General features: G+C 32.8%; 2 protein-coding genes across 2 annotated transcripts; both read left to right on the forward strand.

Annotated features, from left to right (window-relative positions):
* Positions 1 to 4,019: 4,019 nt before the first annotated feature.
* On the forward strand, positions 4,020 to 9,543 carry LOC129870212 (uncharacterized). The gene is made up of 7 exons (XM_055944884.1): positions 4,020 to 4,289; positions 6,669 to 6,840; positions 7,022 to 7,071; positions 7,603 to 7,903; positions 8,168 to 8,356; positions 8,448 to 8,630; positions 9,147 to 9,543. The coding sequence occupies exons 1-7, from the start codon at positions 4,099 to 4,101 to the stop codon at positions 9,390 to 9,392; spliced, it is 1,332 nt and encodes a 443-aa protein (XP_055800859.1). The 5' UTR covers positions 4,020 to 4,098; the 3' UTR covers positions 9,393 to 9,543.
* Positions 9,544 to 11,074: 1,531 nt separating this feature from the next.
* LOC129871239 (peptidyl-prolyl cis-trans isomerase FKBP19, chloroplastic) lies at positions 11,075 to 16,449 on the forward strand. Its single transcript, XM_055946139.1, has 10 exons — positions 11,075 to 11,254; positions 11,371 to 11,428; positions 12,417 to 12,539; positions 14,051 to 14,136; positions 14,227 to 14,277; positions 14,565 to 14,645; positions 14,725 to 14,769; positions 15,045 to 15,100; positions 15,894 to 15,969; positions 16,054 to 16,449. The coding sequence occupies exons 1-10, from the start codon at positions 11,156 to 11,158 to the stop codon at positions 16,147 to 16,149; spliced, it is 771 nt and encodes a 256-aa protein (XP_055802114.1). The 5' UTR covers positions 11,075 to 11,155; the 3' UTR covers positions 16,150 to 16,449.
* Positions 16,450 to 17,240: the final 791 nt, after the last annotated feature.

Here is a 17,240-nt window from a genome sequence, read left to right on the forward strand (position 1 = left end):
TCTCTATCCTCTTAATCATCAGTAGTCAGAAACATTGAATTTCATCATTTGTTCTTTCTGAGTTTGCTCTTTAAATTTGTGCATCTATTTCATGAAACACTCCATTGACTCATCACCTCTTTATTTAGTATGGCGGCATGAAACTACTTAATCCATTATTACTATCTGATTTTAGCTATAGTCTCTTGAGCCGAGGGTCTCTCGGAAACAACCGCCCTATCTTGGTAGGGGTAAGATCTGCATACACTTTATCCTCCCCAGACTCCACATTGTGGAATTTCACTGGGTTATTGTTGTTGTTGTATTTTAGCTGTAGTCTCCAACTAGGTGTCATTGATTTGTTAGATCACTTCATTCTCTCTCTAATTCCAAGTTTTACCATCGAACCGATAAGGCATCAAAGATCATGATAAAAAGAAAAACAAATCAAAGATCATGAGAAGGATTTAGTCATCTTGGTAAATAGCTGGTCTAATAATTATCGCGAGTTTTCATTCTTACAAAGTGGTCATTAAAACAGTACTTTAATTTTAATGTTTTCTACTTATCAGTTTTGGTCGTACGTAGTTGCTTAAAGTGATCAAGCAATCATTTTTGATAAAGCACTTCTCAACCTCAATGGGATTTGCTTACTGAAAAGGTTATGCCCCTTACCTAAATGGATTGTGGGACTTTAAAAGCTTCAATGGAATCACTCGATAATTATGTAAAGAGGTCCTTAAATTGTCGAAAATAGCAGGGAGACTTTAAAATAATATGTGTGTTTAACACTATAGAAAGATTGTGTATTGGTGGCCTTATATAAACTATGTTGGAGAGAATCCTCGACTTCAAACCTAATGTCATTCTCATCACTTAAGCTACATATTTGATACATTAAAGCTATTTTTCAAATTGTATTTGATGAAGGTACATTTAACATAGATTTGAATTTATAAAAGTGAAAAGGCTCAAATATGTCATCAAACTTTGAGAAAAAGTTCATTTATGCCATCCGTTAAAAGTTTAGCTCATTTATGCCATTTCCGTTTGAGAAAAGATCATTCATGCCATTATTTATAAACTAAAAATATTTTATACACGTAGTCAATTATGATTCAGCCATGTCATTAACTAAATTATTGTTTAAAATGCAAAAGATTCAAATATGCCATCGAATTTTGAGAAAAGACTCATCTATGCCATTTCAGTTAACAAATAATGACGTGGATGAGCCTTTTCTCAAACGAAAATAACATAAATAAGTCAAACTTTTAACGAATGACATAAATGAGTTTTTTCTCAAAGTTCAATGATATATTTGAGCATTTACTTTTATAAAAATCATATCAAAAGACTCTGTCATTTACCTGAATTTAGAGCTACAAAAATTCCATTTGAATGGTTTCATATTAATCTTACACTTAAGTTAAATAGTTCATATTTATTATTCCTAAACAAAATACATCTTATTTTGATGATGTAAAAAGCAATTCATTTTTATGCAATATGCTTTTATATGATTAAACGTTTTTTTTAATTTTTCCAAGATAATTGTTTTACTTCTGTCGCATCAAATATTTCTATGGAAATTACCTTAAAGTCTCCTTTATGACTCTCATATCTTTTGAACAACAAAAAAAAAACTCAATATCACATTAATTTTCATGAAATTTTTTACCATAGAGATAAAAATTTCTTGACAAATTGGTTTAAGCATTGAAATACAAACTCTGTCTTTTTATATCCCTTTTAATTCCTCATATATATAGCAAAAATTGTTGTAATTAATTGAAAAATTGAAGACAACAAAGTTTTATTTGTGTACAAAATCAAAAAGGAAAACAATATTACCTAATGATCATACATAGATTTAATGAGGCAGCTCATCACCGTGCGATGCGCGAATAATTTACCTAATAATAAATAAATCAAAATGGACTTTTGGGTTTGGGAATGGTTGGCAAATGCGGCTGCGGAACATATTTGACCCAATGTGAGATTTTTGGATTAAGAATTTTACTCAATATGAAATTTTTTGGTGTGAATTCATAATTAAAATATTAATAGATTATCAAACACTAATTAAAAAGAATAGAAAATAACAATTGACCAAAAGTACAAAATCAAGGATAATTGTCTTTCAATTTTAGAAATTACTAAACACAAAATTAAGAATAATTGTCTTTCAATTTTAGCAATCTCAAACTAATATATAAGAATAATTTAATTTGCAATTAAATATTTAATCATTTTTAACATGTATTTAAATTAGACGTAAAACTATTGAATTTATGTGATTTCACAAAAAATATCATAAATCTGTAATGACTAGTCGTACATTCTCATACACAATGATGAGTGATGGTGGAATGTTATAGTTTATGAATTTCAACGATCTTAAATCATTTTTTTTTGTCATTAAATTTAGAATTTTATTACTGAATTTTCATTTTTTTTATTTTATAAATCTAATAAACTTTTCAATATACATATAGAATATACATAAAAGTTATCGAATCTTGGAAAACAAACATCAAATACTCTGAATCCGCTTCAATATAACAATCATTATTAGTTAATTAATTAGTGGAGTATTATTCTAAGATCACCCTCCTTTTCTTGGCCTTTACCTACCACCTAAAGCCAATTTCAATTTGAAAATAGTCCTCTATCTTTTTTTAATTAATTTTTTGAACTCTACCAAACATTAGGTCTAAGGGTTGTTTGGTTAGAGATATTTATGAAAGATATAATTGAGAACATTATAAAAATTCACATAAGAGGATACAATATTTATGTAAGAATTAGAATTATTATTTTTCTCGTGTAACTTATATAGTGTTTGATTTACTATATTGTAAATTAATTTTTATATACCTAATTAAAATATTTTAGTTATTAAGATTAATGAAATAATGTTCATAAGTCTTTATAGACAATATCAATTAACTAAGAATATGTTTTAATTATATTAGTATGTTTATTTTAGATTCTATATATTGTGAGTCATTTTTCTTTTTAGAGAATTATATGTCGTTATAAAATATTAGCAAATTTTAATATTTTTATGGATAATTATAATATTAGATTGTGATAAAAAAAGAAAAAGAATGTTCAATGAAGATTTATGTAAAAGATTAATTTTCACTATTATGACATTTGTTTGCCTTTTGGCATATTTGTTCAACTTAGCTAATAATAAAAGTATTTTTACGCCAAAATACAGATAAAAAAGATAATTGTTTTATTTTCAATGGTTCAAGAGCAAATTAGCTTTAGGTGGCTAACAAAGTATCTTTAAAACAAAATTCAGACAGATGATATAAATTACTCTATTTTTAATAATTCAAAAACATTTTAGTCCATTTTTTATTATATATTTATTTTATTTTAATTTATGTGGTATTTTTCAAATTTTAAGAGTTAAATTTTTAAATTTTAACTATGAGTTCAGACATGAAAACTTTAAATATTTTAATTTTTTTTATATATTTGGTTGCTACGTACAATAATTTATAACTCAAAATATTTCAAAAACATAAAAAAATATGATCAAAGAAAAAACTCGTTTGATTTCTAAAATCGAAAAAGTGTAACATAAATTAAAACGGAGAGAATAACAACTTTTTAATCATTTTCTCATCATATAAACTATCCTTAATTTCTAATACCAATACAATTAAGAGTTGTTTTGTAGCCATATAGAAAATAAATTATTCATTTATTATTTTTCATATAACTTATAAGATATTTAGATAAATAAGAAATAACTCATTCATGTATAGAATTAATATAACATTTAGTTGATAATTTAAAAATCTACATAAATAATATATATATATATATTACGTAGAAATTTATATATTATCATATATAAAATAGAAGATGAAATAATTAATTCATATAAAAAATAATACATAAATTCACTTATTATTAATCAATACATTATTATAATATCTAAATAATTCTAACCAACTATCAAACCATTCGGTAATAATTCAGCCGCACCAACTTTTCTCCGTAAACCCGTATTTCGTCCTCGTTTATATCATCCATTGTGAAAGAAAAAAAAGTGCCACCAACCCCATTTCTCATTTCTCTCCCAAAAATCAAACCATGGCTACCATTTCTAAGCTCTCAAATCCATGCTTCAACTACTCTTCATCAACTTCATATGGTACCAGATCTTCATCAACACCTAAGTTTTTTGTTGATCTTCGCACCAGCAACAGTACCACCTTTCATCATAGACTCTCTGGTTCTAAGTTGTCACTTGTTATTAATCCTTCTAGTAGGGGATCGTTGCGGTAAAATCTCTTTTTCTATTCATGGTTTTTGTTTGTTTTTGTGCAGTTTTTATTGTTGTTGTTGTGGTTGGGGTTATTTGACTCTGTTATGATTTTTATTGAGAGATTCATTGTCTATTATATAGCGCAGTGGTCAATGAAATTGTTAAAATCTCTAATTCTATTCATGTTTTTTTGGTACTTGTGCATTTTTTGCTGTTGTGGTTGGGTTACAAGATCGATTAAATTTAGATTGGAAAGTTGTATTTGACTGTGTTATAATTTTTATTGAGAGATTCAATGTCTATTATATAGTCACTCTACACCCTAGTGTGCTCAGTGGTCAATGAATTGGTTAAAAACTCTAATTCTATTCATGTTTTTTTTTGTACTTGTGCAGTTTTTTGTTGTACTTGTGCAGTTTTTTTGATGTGCTTTTGCAGTTTGTTGTTTATGTTGTTGTTGTGTTTTGTGTTACAAGATCAATTAAATTAGATTGAAAAGTTGGGATTTGGCTGAATTAGTGCATCTATAATTTTTATTAAATACATTCCATGCTCTGTGCACCAAGGGTGTGCCTAGTGGTTAGTGGGTTGAGAACTACGAGCCTAGTTGAGGCAAAAAAAAATCTTGTTTTTTTTAATACAACGGTGGATAAGTTAATTGGTTCCTGTCATTGGTAGGAGGTGACAAGTATCAGTGGAATTAATGGAGGTATGCGCTAAGTAAAAATACCGGATCAATTCAATTAGATTAAAAAGTTGAGTTTGGCTGCATTGGTGTATCTAGACTAAGGGATTCAATCGTATATAAATATAATTTTGACTTTACATACAATTTATAGTGGTAAATGAAGTGGATTGAGAATTATGAGGTCTCAAGGTTCAAATCTCAGTAGAGACAAAAGATATTAGGTGATTTCTTTCTATATGTGGTAGTCTTGGTGGACAGAAGTGTTGCTGGTGGGTAGGTGTGCAAAAGTTGGCCCAGACACCACGGTTATAAAAATAAAATGAAGTCTTTTGTTCGGATATTGTTTTTGGCTTCTGTAGCAAGATGATGTTATATAAAAAACATAATATAACCATAAAAAAATCGATTCCAAAGGAAACTTGGTGTGTTACAATGAAATGTTGTTATAGAAGATGACTATTATAAAGAGGATTGATGGTAAGAAACTGCAACTTTCCCAAGGGGTTCGGACCCTATAGCTCCGCTCCTGGTTGGCTGTCTGGCTGGCTATATGAGTCTTGTTTATTCATTTAGAAGTTTCATAAATGAGATTAGTTTTATGCTTCCCTTTTTGTTTGAATATCGGATCACTATGTTTTGCATATAGCCTGAGTTTCATTTGGTGTTACTTGTCTCATTTTGTTTGTTCTTTGCTTCTATTTCTATATTTTGGATTTGATCAATGCTAGATTTCTTCTTTTGCATGGTCCAACATTTTCCTCTCAATTTTATTTAAGGGGTGCACAAACAGGAATATCTAGTGGAATAGTTTGTTGATTTTTCACTAAATTTAAGTTTTTGATTTTTTATAGCTCATTTTATGAAAGTGTTTTTATTTTCTAAAAGGAAAAGGAAAAGAGCGTTCTTTTCTGAAATCTTTGATCCATCAGAACTCAGAACTTGACTATAGTAGTACTTGAATGAGTGACCCCTCAAATAAAAGTCAGGTACTTCAAATCTGTGCATGTACCCTTCTAAGTCCTATATGTTTTTGTAAGACATCCTATTTTAGTAATTACTAAACTGCTTCAAATGATGACTAAATTTTTAAGTAGTATTTGCTTGCTAATCGGTTCTCTACTCAAAATGGACTCGAATAGAGAAAAATGGTAGTGGGTTCATATATCTAGCCTGTGGATTGTGTTGTGGTTGATTGGTTTGTTGAATTAGTTGTTTGTGCCATTCATTTTATTCACTGATCCAGCTATCAAGTTTATGCGGAAGCTGTTCTAGGTATATCGGTCTTGTACTGTTAACTTCATTGTCAGCTAATTTATGGCAGCTGACTAGGATGTTTTAAGTAAAAGGGAATAAATCCTTTAAACTTGCGCCACCATAGATTAAGAGCAGAAGTTAAGATTAGCCCCAGTGGTCATTTTATAAACATAGAAGACAGTGAAACTGATTTCTTTATGTATTGTGATGTGCAAATATAATAACAGCTCTCTCAACTGATTATGAGGGATAGGGAATTGTAGGCAATTCTTTTTCCTATAGTATGGTTAGTCAAGGTTTCTACGGAAGTGTTTGAAACAACTAAAAGTATCATGGATATAATGATCAAATTTCAGGGGATTCAATTTTTCTGCCAGAGTTTGTCTTTCTAACATGTTATACATTTCTACTGGCAAAAATTGGATAATATTTAATGATCAATTTGTTTGACAGTGTCAAATGCTCCCAAGCTGATGGAAATATAAGCTCAGTGAAGAGAACAACTCTCCATGATCTCTACGAGAGGCAAGGCCAAAGCCCATGGTATGATAATCTCTGTCGTCCCGTCACGGATCTGATTCCATTGATTGAGAGTGGTGTCAGAGGTGTAACCAGCAATCCCGCGGTAAACTATTCCTTACTGAACCCTTTTGCTCTAGGAATAGAGAACCTGTTGTCATTATAATTTTGTTCACCTATAGATACAATATGTTGCTGGTGAAGATTTATTTGGACAAAGTTTCTAGGTTCTACTTGTTATTCTACAACTTCATCAACGTACCTAACGGTTACTTTGACGATTGCAGATTTTCCAGAAAGCTATATCAACATCAAATGCTTACAATGACCAGTTCAGGTAATCTAGACTTTGAAGTGTTTCTCATTAGTGGTTGTTTCTGGTAACAGTTTGTTGTTAAATGACGCTGAAGGGGTTTAGTCGCTTAGAGACCATTTTGTTTGATTTAATGTGAATGTCAAAATTGAAATGCAAAGGAGGAGAGGAGACACAGAATGAGGAAAGTTCTGAGTGTTGGATCTTTGAAAAGTACATTAACTGTTTATTTTTTGTCCAATTGGATGCTGTTTAGTTAAATATCTGCATACAGGTTGCATTTGGTATGAGTGTTCCACCCTTTGGCTCATGCTTGGAGCTTTATGATGGGCATCTGGGTGTTATTCAATGCTAGTAACAATGTTAATCACATTGTGATAGTGTTTCATGAACATGCAATTGTGTAGGATGTTTTGTGTTTTTCCAAAGGTTCCTTTCGACACATATTACCGAAAATGAATGTGATATTCTTCACATTACGTCTAGCCCTGTTCGTTTTGCTCGTTTTTCACTCTGCGGCTGTCTCTGCCTATCTTCATTCACTGCTCTTTACAGGGAACTTGTACAAGCTGGGAAAGATATAGACAGTGTGTATTGGGAACTAGTGGTAAAGGACATCCAAGATGCATGCAAACTCTTTGAGACAATCTACGAAAAAACAGATGGTGGCGACGGGTACGTTTCTGTGGAAGTCTCACCTAGACTTGCTGATGATACAGAGGGCACTGTCGAGGCTGCAAAGTGGCTTCATAAGAAGGTTGAACGTTCCAATGTGTATATAAAAATTCCTGCTACTGCTCCATGCATTCCTTCCATCAAGGAAGTCATTTCACTTGGAATAAGTGTCAATGTCACAGTAAGTTGATTCCTTGTCTCTTTTGTTGAGAACATTATGTTTCATGCATGAGATTGAAGGTTGCTTGTCTACTGGTGCTTAAGAGAGATATTTGCATAGGAATTAATTAATGAAAAATGCTGATAAAGAGAATTATATCTTTGCTGTTTAAAGAACCGTCATTCAGTTTCTCTTTTTAAATGTTTCATGTGGTTCTTCTTTCATTGCCTTTTTGTACTTCATCGGTTTCTTGAATACTTACGTAGATCCTATGTGTATGCACAGCTTATCTTCTCTCTTGCGAGATATGAAGCAGTCATTGATGCTTACCTCAATGGCCTTGAGGCCTCTGGGCTAAGTGATCTCTCCAGAGTCACAAGTGTTGCTTCATTTTTCGTTAGTCGAGTAGACACACTTGTCGACAAGATGCTTGAGAAAATTGGAACTCCAGAGGCTCTTGATCTTCGTGGGAAGGTACCTACTACATGTTTTAATTTTTCGACTCCTAGGATGCTAGAGAAATACTAGTTTTGGATAACCTCACGTTGTTGTGCTTCCATTGCAGGCTGCAAATGCGCAGGCAGCTCTGGCTTACAAGCTTTACCAGAAGAAATTTTCTGGTCCTAGATGGGAGGCTTTGGTAAAGAAAGGTGCCAAGAAGCAGAGGCTATTGTGGGCGTCAACTAGTGTTAAGAACCCAGCATATCCCGACACTTTATATGTGGATCCTCTGATTGGACCCGACACTGTGAGTCATCTTCTCACCTTCTTTTTTGTGGTGATTGTGGCCCTTTAGAAGACACAGGATACTTCTCTTGAATTGGCCTCTAATGATATTTTTACTCGGGGAATATGAGTGAATCACCTTTTTTGAGGCCACTATCTAGCATTTGGTTATAGATTTTGGATTAGATTTTGAAAATTTATCTTCAAATATCTGTTTGGCCAAAAGATTTTCAAAATCTGATCCTTCAAATTTTTCCATGTTCCTAAAAACTGGTTCATCAAGTAAAATGCATGTCCAATCACAACTTGAAATACTCAAATTTTCAAGTTTCAACTTCAAAGTCTATGGCCAAATGGGAGCTTACATTCTTTCTCCCCGTTAGCCTAGATTATCTGAAAAAAGAAATATTCACAATATAGATCCCAGGGCTAACGGGGACAAAGATTAAAGAGTGGCCTCAGAAAAGATCACACAGTGCGAAGAATCCATATTACCTGTGTATGCATGATGGTTGACCTCTAATGAAATTTCTGCTAGGTTTCAACAATGCCCGATCAAGCTCTTCAAGCATTTATCGATCACGGTTCTGTTGCAAGGACGATTGACGCAAACATATCTGAAGCAGAAGGTATCTACAACGCCCTCGAGAAGTTGGGTATTGACTGGAGCTTTGTCGGGTCTCAACTTGAATTGGAGGGTGTGGATTCTTTCAAGAAGAGTTTTGATAGCTTGCTTGACAGTCTTCAGGAGAAGGCAAACACACTCAAGTTAGTGAGCCTGTAAAACAAGAAGTTTTTCAATTTGCTAGGAGATATAATGACTGAATAAATGTTAAAGTCCTGTTTGTCTGAGTTTTCTGAATTGTAATGTATAATCTGAGGATATTTGGTGGTAATACTTTTCTTTATAAGAAATTTGATCTTGGTTTGGATTATGTGGTTGTCAACATTCTTGATTGCTCTAGTTCATTACATAATACTGGGAAAAGGCAAAATATCTTAGTTTTGTTTTAGGCATAATACATAAACGCGGTCTTAAACTTGGTCTCATCTAAGTTGTCTGCTCTCAATTTTGGTGCGCATAAGTACACATTTAAACTTGTATAAAGTAGACGTCGAAAGACTCGTCATACTTGGCGATTGATATGTATTATGTTATGTAAGATGTGAGTCTATTTGCTCAATTTTATATAAGTTTGAGTCCTTTGTAGGATGTGTCTATTTGCTCAACTTTATACAAGTTTGAGTTCTTAATTGTGCACACCTAAAATTGAATAGCATAGATATCAAAAATTATAAACAGAAAACTATAAGGATTGTTTCGAACTTTTGGCCACAATTCATAAAATCTTTAAAATAAGATTTATGTTGTTCATGGAAAATACATTTTAGTTAAAGTGAGTGTTATTTATAAGAAGCTACTAATTTTGAAAATAATTTAATGTATTGTATTTTGTGTAATTTACTGTCCATTGGGTAGAAATTTTAATTAGATCATGTCACAATTTATTTTGATGGGTAACATTGGTCATTTTTCAAAGATTTTTAATCGAGGCAAAAAAAAAAGTTCAAAATTACCTTTTACAATAGTATATATATTCTTGCAAATCACTCCACTCGCATAGTTTAAAAACAAGCCAAAAGGGTATGATGGCTACACCGTAGTGGTCAATAAAGTGAATCGAAAATCATAAATTTTTACGTTGAAAATATAGTGTTTTCTTTGTCTCAATTTAAATGTGTTATTTTTCTTTTTAATTTGTCCCAAAACGAGTCTACTTTTATATTTAGTATGTTTTCCAATCTCAAGATTTTACATCGCAAGTTTACCTGACACAAAATTTTAAAAAATATGTACATCTTTAATGTAAGACAACAAAATATAAAAAAATTTCTTTATTTCTTAAACTTTGCCCATATTCAAACAAATATTTAAATTGAGATATTAATTTTTTCGTATTTGTCCTAATATTAATGGACAAAGATATCTGATAGCCTGATAGGTAAGTGATGAAAGCTATCATGTGAAATTAAAAAGATTCACACCACGATTATAAAAATTAAAAGGGTATCATGGTCAAAATGAAGGGCACAATTAGACCACCACTCACATTCTAGTTACGGATATAAAAAAAATCCTCAATAGAAAGCACTTACCTCGAATAGAGTCCTACATCAAAATAAAGGGCATAATTATAACCACAAATTTCGAGTTCGATCTCTAGATATGAAAAAATCTTCGATAGAAAGAGTTTTCCTCAAATGTGATCCTACGTCAAAATAAAGGGCATAACTAGACCATCATTTTTGAATTTGAGCCTTGAATATAAAAAAATTCTCTATAAAAATTATTTTTCAAAATAAAGTCTTTGTCTGATATGAATTCAAAAATAGTCGGACTTCAATACCAATACCAATGGCTACCAACGCCAAATGAGGAAGAAGGAAAAATATGAGGACGTTATTTTGTTCCCGCGAAGCGTATCCCCTTCATTCCCGTCTCACCTAGAAGTTTGTTTCTCTCTCGTTCTCGCTGATTTTACTAAAATGGCGACGGCTTCTTTTTCATCATTCGGATCAATCCAACGGATCCCAAATTCATCAAATTTCACCAAAATTTCTTCTTCTTGTTGTTCATCATCCACGGTAACATTTTCACTTTGTATTTTTTTTTGTTTATTTTTCAATTTTCGCCCCTTTTGAGGAACTTTGAATTACTTATTATGCTTAAAATGTAGTACTAATATCTGGGTTTTTATTAGTTGGGGCAACGGCAAATTGTCTGTAGAGAACCCAGTATAGACTTATCCAGTTCCTCTGGTTGGTAATATTTTTCAGTTTTCGTGGGTTTTTTTAACTTTCATTTTGGAGATACACTTGAACTGTCACTTTATTCTCGTACTACTACTCAATTGATATGTGAATTGATCAGGAGAAGTTAATTGTTTCCTTTTCTTACCTGAACTGTGGCCATTCATGTATTGAAAAACACTTAGTTGAGCACATGGTGATACTTTTAAGCAGGAAAAATGAACAATTATTTTTTATAGGAAGCAAGGAACAATTGATAGTTGGCCTAGTTAGTTTTTTTTCGAATTTCACATCTCAACTATCAACTGTTCCCTTTTTCTATCTGAATTTTATGGGCAGTTTGAGTTAGTGTATGGGTAGTTAGAAGCTGACAAAATTGAAATGGTAAAAGCCTTGCAACAATTGGCTAATTTACAGATTCGGTTGCTTGATACCAAAGATGGAGGTGTTGTTGTTGAGAATAAGGCAGAGTCATCCTTGGTAGCAGAAGTTAAACAATGACAGTATGACGATGCATAGTTGGTGTTTTTTTTAGAGACAACATATCACAACAAAATTAGAACCTATTTGATTGTGGACTAGATGGATTTCTCAGATATCATAATCGTCTATGTGTGCCTAATGTGACAGTTATCACCGACATGTATTAAAAGTTAAAACACACCTAGTTGAGTAGATGATGATAGTTCAGGTAAAAAAAGAGTACAACTAAGAGTTGATCTAGTTAGCTTTGAGGTGTGTTTAACACATGGTTCATGTAGGAAAAGAGAACAACTGATAGTTGACTCATGTAGGAAAAGAAAACAACTGATAATTGACCTAGTCAACTTTGAGGTGTGTACCGTGTGTTTTAATACATGGATGGTGATAGTTTAGGTAGGCAAATGATAGTTGGGATGTGAAACTCGCGAAAAAGTGATAGTTCAGGTGTGTTTCTGTGCATTAACTCTTCATTTTGTTGTGAAAATTTAAGTCGATTCTTTGTCGCTGACCCCAGATGGTATTGAAAGCTGGGATTGTGGACTTGTATTCAATCGAAGGCAAGTGTTGCTGTCGTCTGTGGGAGTTTTAACAGCTTCCATTTGTAATGCTGGAAGGGCAGCAGCTGAATTTGCTGACAGTAATATCTATTCCTATCTGCATATTATTTCTATTCTTATCATAGCAGGATTGATTATTACTTGATGGGTTTAACCTTTTAAGGTTCTTAGCACTCTAAACTAACTGTACTTTTGAACTTATGGGTTTAGATTTAGTGTTTGTTGAAATTTTAGTGTTTTTCATCAAAAATACTGGTTCAGATGAACCGATTGCCCCAGCCCTTCATACCAATATTGCTTAAAAGTTCATAAGGAACAATCCTTTTTTATCTATTGGCCGGGAGATGTGTCTTCAGTGATGAAAGTGCTCCAACAGTTGAATAAATTTCTATTACTTCTCTCAACGGGAGTTGGAGACAATTGCTTCAACAAATTTGAAGTTGGTAACATGTGCATCAACAAAAAATGGAAATACAACTTTGAATTACGGGAGAATGTTGGAAAACTAACTTGAAATTTTAGTAGGATACCAAAGATTTGGTATTTGCAAGTTTATTTAATTCATTTCTAGTTTGGATTTGTAGTCAAATTCATATAGGAATATGTTTTCTGGTTTTGAGTTAAAGTAGGCTCCATACTATTATAAATAGCGGTGTTGCTAGCTATTTTCTATTGTGGGAAGTCGTAGATAATTCTAGAGAGAAATCAAAGATTTATTATTTATGAATACAATCGTTTCCTTCAAGTGATCAATCTATTAATCTACTATTTCTCCGTACCAAGCTAGTTGAGTTGGTTTTATGAATCGCCTGAATCTATTCCCCTCTGTTTGGGCTAATTTCATAATAATACTAATAAATTTTTCTATCTTTTAGTTGTGGGACATGGTGGCAGAAGCAGATGGTACCTATCTCAATGAGTTTAACTGAATCTAATACTTTTAAAATTGAGTATAGATGCATATGTGAAAACCCACTAAATTTCAACAATATTGTTTCTTAATCCCTAATTCTAAAAGTACATTGAGTTCAGTGTTAAGAACCTTAAAAGTTGAACACGTTCAAATTTTGGATCGTCTCTGTGTGACGTCAACAAGTGTAAATGGAATTTGAAGTTTCATATAAGCTGTTTACAAAGATATCTCTTTTATTTCCCTTTCCAATTGTATATTTGGTTATGGAAGAGGAAGAAACTTGGCTTTGCAGATATTTATAGGTAGACCATATTTATAAGTACTCCTGATTTAAGATGCTCTAAAGATGTTTTGCTTTTCCCTTTTTCTTTCTGTTCACCTCACAACGTCTTGTAATTGGCCACTACTAACTTGATATGGTTTTGTACCGTAGACCTTGAGTACTAGTTCTTTTGAGTTGCCATTACATCAATCGTAGTGCTTAGTGCTTGTTTTGTAGCTAATCAGCAAGTAGCTGGATATTCTATGGTTGTATTTAAGGAAGAACTGGGATATTTTGGCTCTAAATTTAGGGGGGACATTGCTTCAGAAACTATATCTTTGATTACTTTCTAGATAAACATTGCCTACATTGAGAGGAAAGGACTATAATTCTTTGATTTCTTTCTGATTACATAGTGCCTGCTTTGAGAGGAAAGGACTATGGGAAGACAAAGATGCGATATCCTGACTATACTGAAACCCAATCAGGTCTCCAGTATAAGGTTACTAATATGAGCTATACATAAGGAACTCAATTGTGTTTTTCACGTATAGGCTGCGCTGGATTTTGATTAAGTCTAACAAACATGCAGGATTTGAGAGTTGGAAGTGGCCCCACTCCAAAGATCGGAGATACAGTGGTGGTAAGCCTGTGATGGCCTGCTCAAATTTATCTCCTTGCACAATTTTTTTTGTTTCAATGTTCTATTTTAAGCTAGAATAATTGCAGAAATTATAAGGTTTGTTAATCAATTGACTTGGCGGAATCTTTAAGACTGGGCCAAAAAAGTTTCTTATGGTGTTTAAACATTTGGCCGTTTCACTTTATACTGTTTTTCATTGGACTTAGCAACTGCAAGGAAGCAATTGAGGCAGCTGCAGTTCCAAGCTTACATTAACCTGAGTATGTGTCTTTAACAACTGAATTTAGGTTGACTGGGATGGTTACACGATAGGTTATTATGGTCGCATATTTGAAGCTCGTAACAAGACGAAAGGTGGTTCTTTTGAGGTACTAATCCAGCTTAAATATATGGTTAAATTAGTGATTCTTGCACAGTTTTAGGTGACAATGGTTCATTATGCTGCAGGGGGATGATAAGGACTTCTTCAAATTCAGAGTAGGATCTCAAGAGGTGAGCTTTTTCGATAAACATCTGATTCTCTCCAGACTGGTGATTTAATTGTAGTTCTATATGCTTAAATTCCTGGTTTTAAAACCATTTTTGAAATTGCATTATGTTTTACTAGATTTTTTTTTAGTTAGTCATGAATTTGGTGACGTCATAAATGGGACAAACAAATTATAGTGATTCCACCAAACTTGACTGTTATGCTTGTCTTTTTTCCTGGCACTTTTTGAGGCTGTGAGAAAGGTTTCCAACAGAGTTTCTGCTAATCATATGTTCAGGTCATACCGGCATTCGAGGAAGCTATTACTGGCATGTCATTTGGAGGTATCAGAAGGTGATATAACTCTATTTAACTTTAGTTTACCATCAATATATCCTTAAGAAAATTATTGAAAAATTGGATTCTTGAACATCAAGGTTTGCTAAATTGTGACTTATTTCTGCCTTTGTAATACAACAGGGGTTAAAATATCCACCTTTCGCCCCTTAAAACTAGGGTATTACTGTTGGGATTAGACATAGATAATCTAACTGATAGCTCATCTTGAATGACTCTATATTCTCGTAAATATGGGCTCGACTTGAATATAGTTACCTGATGAGCAGCAGTGCTTCAAAGGACAGTAGTTGAGTCTTCACAGGTGATGTTGATCTCCTATCTATATGGTCAATGTGGTCTCTCCTTATATGCTAGATTTGATTATAGTCAACTGAGATAGTATTCCTAATTTAGGGGCTTTTCGTATTAGCTAATCTTTTCCTATCTATGTGAGTTTCCTAGGTACTTTAAACGAGTATATCTCCCAGGATACAGAAGGAGTTAAGTGTTGAACTACCTATCAAATGAAAAGTCTTTGAATCTAGCTTCCAACATAACAAAAGAAGGGTAACATTTATTAAATGTCTCTTTGGCCTTCCAATTGTAAGTTTGGTGCACTACACACCCATAAGTAGGACTCTACTAGACACAGATTCATAGACTCCGTAGGACACATGAACCTAGTTGGGACGCGACAACAATGCTGCACCTCATTGTCACTTATGCTACGTGGCTTTTGTATTACTGTCTTTGCAATGAGGAAGATATCATGTATTCTCCATTTCATTTTCTCCTTGCAATAGCGCAGAATCATAGTTCCTCCGGAGCTGGGATACCCCGATTATGACTATAACAAGAAAGGTCCAAGACCAACAACATTTTCGGTAATCTCAATTCCTTGTAAAACAGTGTTCTATGGCGCACACATCCTTTTTTCTCATCAAAAGTTCCTTTCTTACATTTTCCAGGGACAAAGAGCTTTGAGTTTTGTGCTGAGGAACCAAGGATTGATTGATAAGACACTCCTGTTTGATATTGAACTCCTCAAAATCATACCAAATTGAAGTTCCTTTTTGCTCAACTTTCGCCACGACAAGATTAACTTCCAGTTGGATGAAAGAAGTATCATCCTAATGAAAGACTGATCATTTCTTATAGAGGTTTAAGATGAAACACATCAAATTGTTGAAAGATTCATTCTGAAAAGCACTGTAGTAACAATGATGGGGTCTAAGGTACTGTTGATATAACAACATCCCTTGTGTTCAAAGATTTTTGACTGTTTCTTGTGAAAGTGATCCTTCAAGATATTTTTCATCTCTGGTTTGTGAATAAGATTGTTGATTACTGTGTACTTTGGAGAATGATTTTTTGAAATTTTACAGTTGCAGGCTTGAAATTTTTATGAAGTACTAGTACAAGAGCACATGATTACTTTACTAGTTAGTAAGTGTAGATGAAATTTGGAGTTGAACATAAGCTGTTGAAATTTGAATTGGTTGAGTGACTTTTTAGGTGAAATGACAATACTTGAGTGACTTTTTTTGTTACAAAACAAAGAAAAATGAGTTTATGAGATAATTACCATTGGTTGAGTGACTTTTCTGTTACTAAATAATGAAAAACGATTTTATGAGATAATTATCATATTGGGTGACCGTCAGCAAAATCAATTCAAACATGAAAGATGCACAAACTGTGTCATGGTATTCAAGAGAAACTGGTTGAATCACAATCACACCATTGCTTTGCATTTGACACCAACAACCATGGCATTCCAGCCAGTTTTTGTGAACAGGAAGATAAACTCCAACTCAAGGGTTCATGTGATTTTCCGGCGAAGGGGTTTAGATAAATCCCTTTAACTTTTCAATCTTGTAACTGAGAATTAGTCATTGTCCTGCGAGTTTCAAATTCACAAGTAAAATTTTGTGATAATAGTGGTTATTCTGGGAGTTTCAAATTCACGACAATAGTGATTATTTATGATATTTTTAAAATTTTATAGCAATAATGTCATAAAGTTCACCCGTGAAATTTGAAACTCCTCGATAGTGGCTAACTTTTCAATCAGAGGGGCTTAGAACTGAAAAACTAAAACTTCATGTCACATCGTCACAATGTCCTCAAGTTTTGAACTGAAAGACTGAACTTA

Source organism: Solanum dulcamara, chromosome 10 (assembly GCF_947179165.1).
Source record: "Solanum dulcamara chromosome 10, daSolDulc1.2, whole genome shotgun sequence".
Taxonomy (NCBI): domain Eukaryota; kingdom Viridiplantae; phylum Streptophyta; class Magnoliopsida; order Solanales; family Solanaceae; genus Solanum; species Solanum dulcamara.

Bases quoted from the DNA above. Each gene is read 5' to 3' on its own strand.
- LOC129870212 (XM_055944884.1), top strand. From the start codon at position 4,099: ATGGCTACCATTTCTAAGCTCTCAAATCCATGCTTCAACTACTCTTCA. The intron at 4,290-6,668 runs GTAAAATCTCTT...TTTGTTTGACAG, and splicing joins TCTAGTAGGGGATCGTTGCG to TGTCAAATGCTCCCAAGCTG. The intron at 8,357-8,447 runs GTACCTACTACA...CTTCCATTGCAG, and splicing joins CTCTTGATCTTCGTGGGAAG to GCTGCAAATGCGCAGGCAGC.
- LOC129871239 (XM_055946139.1), top strand. From the start codon at position 11,156: ATGGCGACGGCTTCTTTTTCATCATTCGGATCAATCCAACGGATCCCA. The intron at 14,137-14,226 runs GTTACTAATATG...ACAAACATGCAG, and splicing joins AATCAGGTCTCCAGTATAAG to GATTTGAGAGTTGGAAGTGG. The intron at 14,770-15,044 runs GTGAGCTTTTTC...TCATATGTTCAG, and splicing joins TCAGAGTAGGATCTCAAGAG to GTCATACCGGCATTCGAGGA.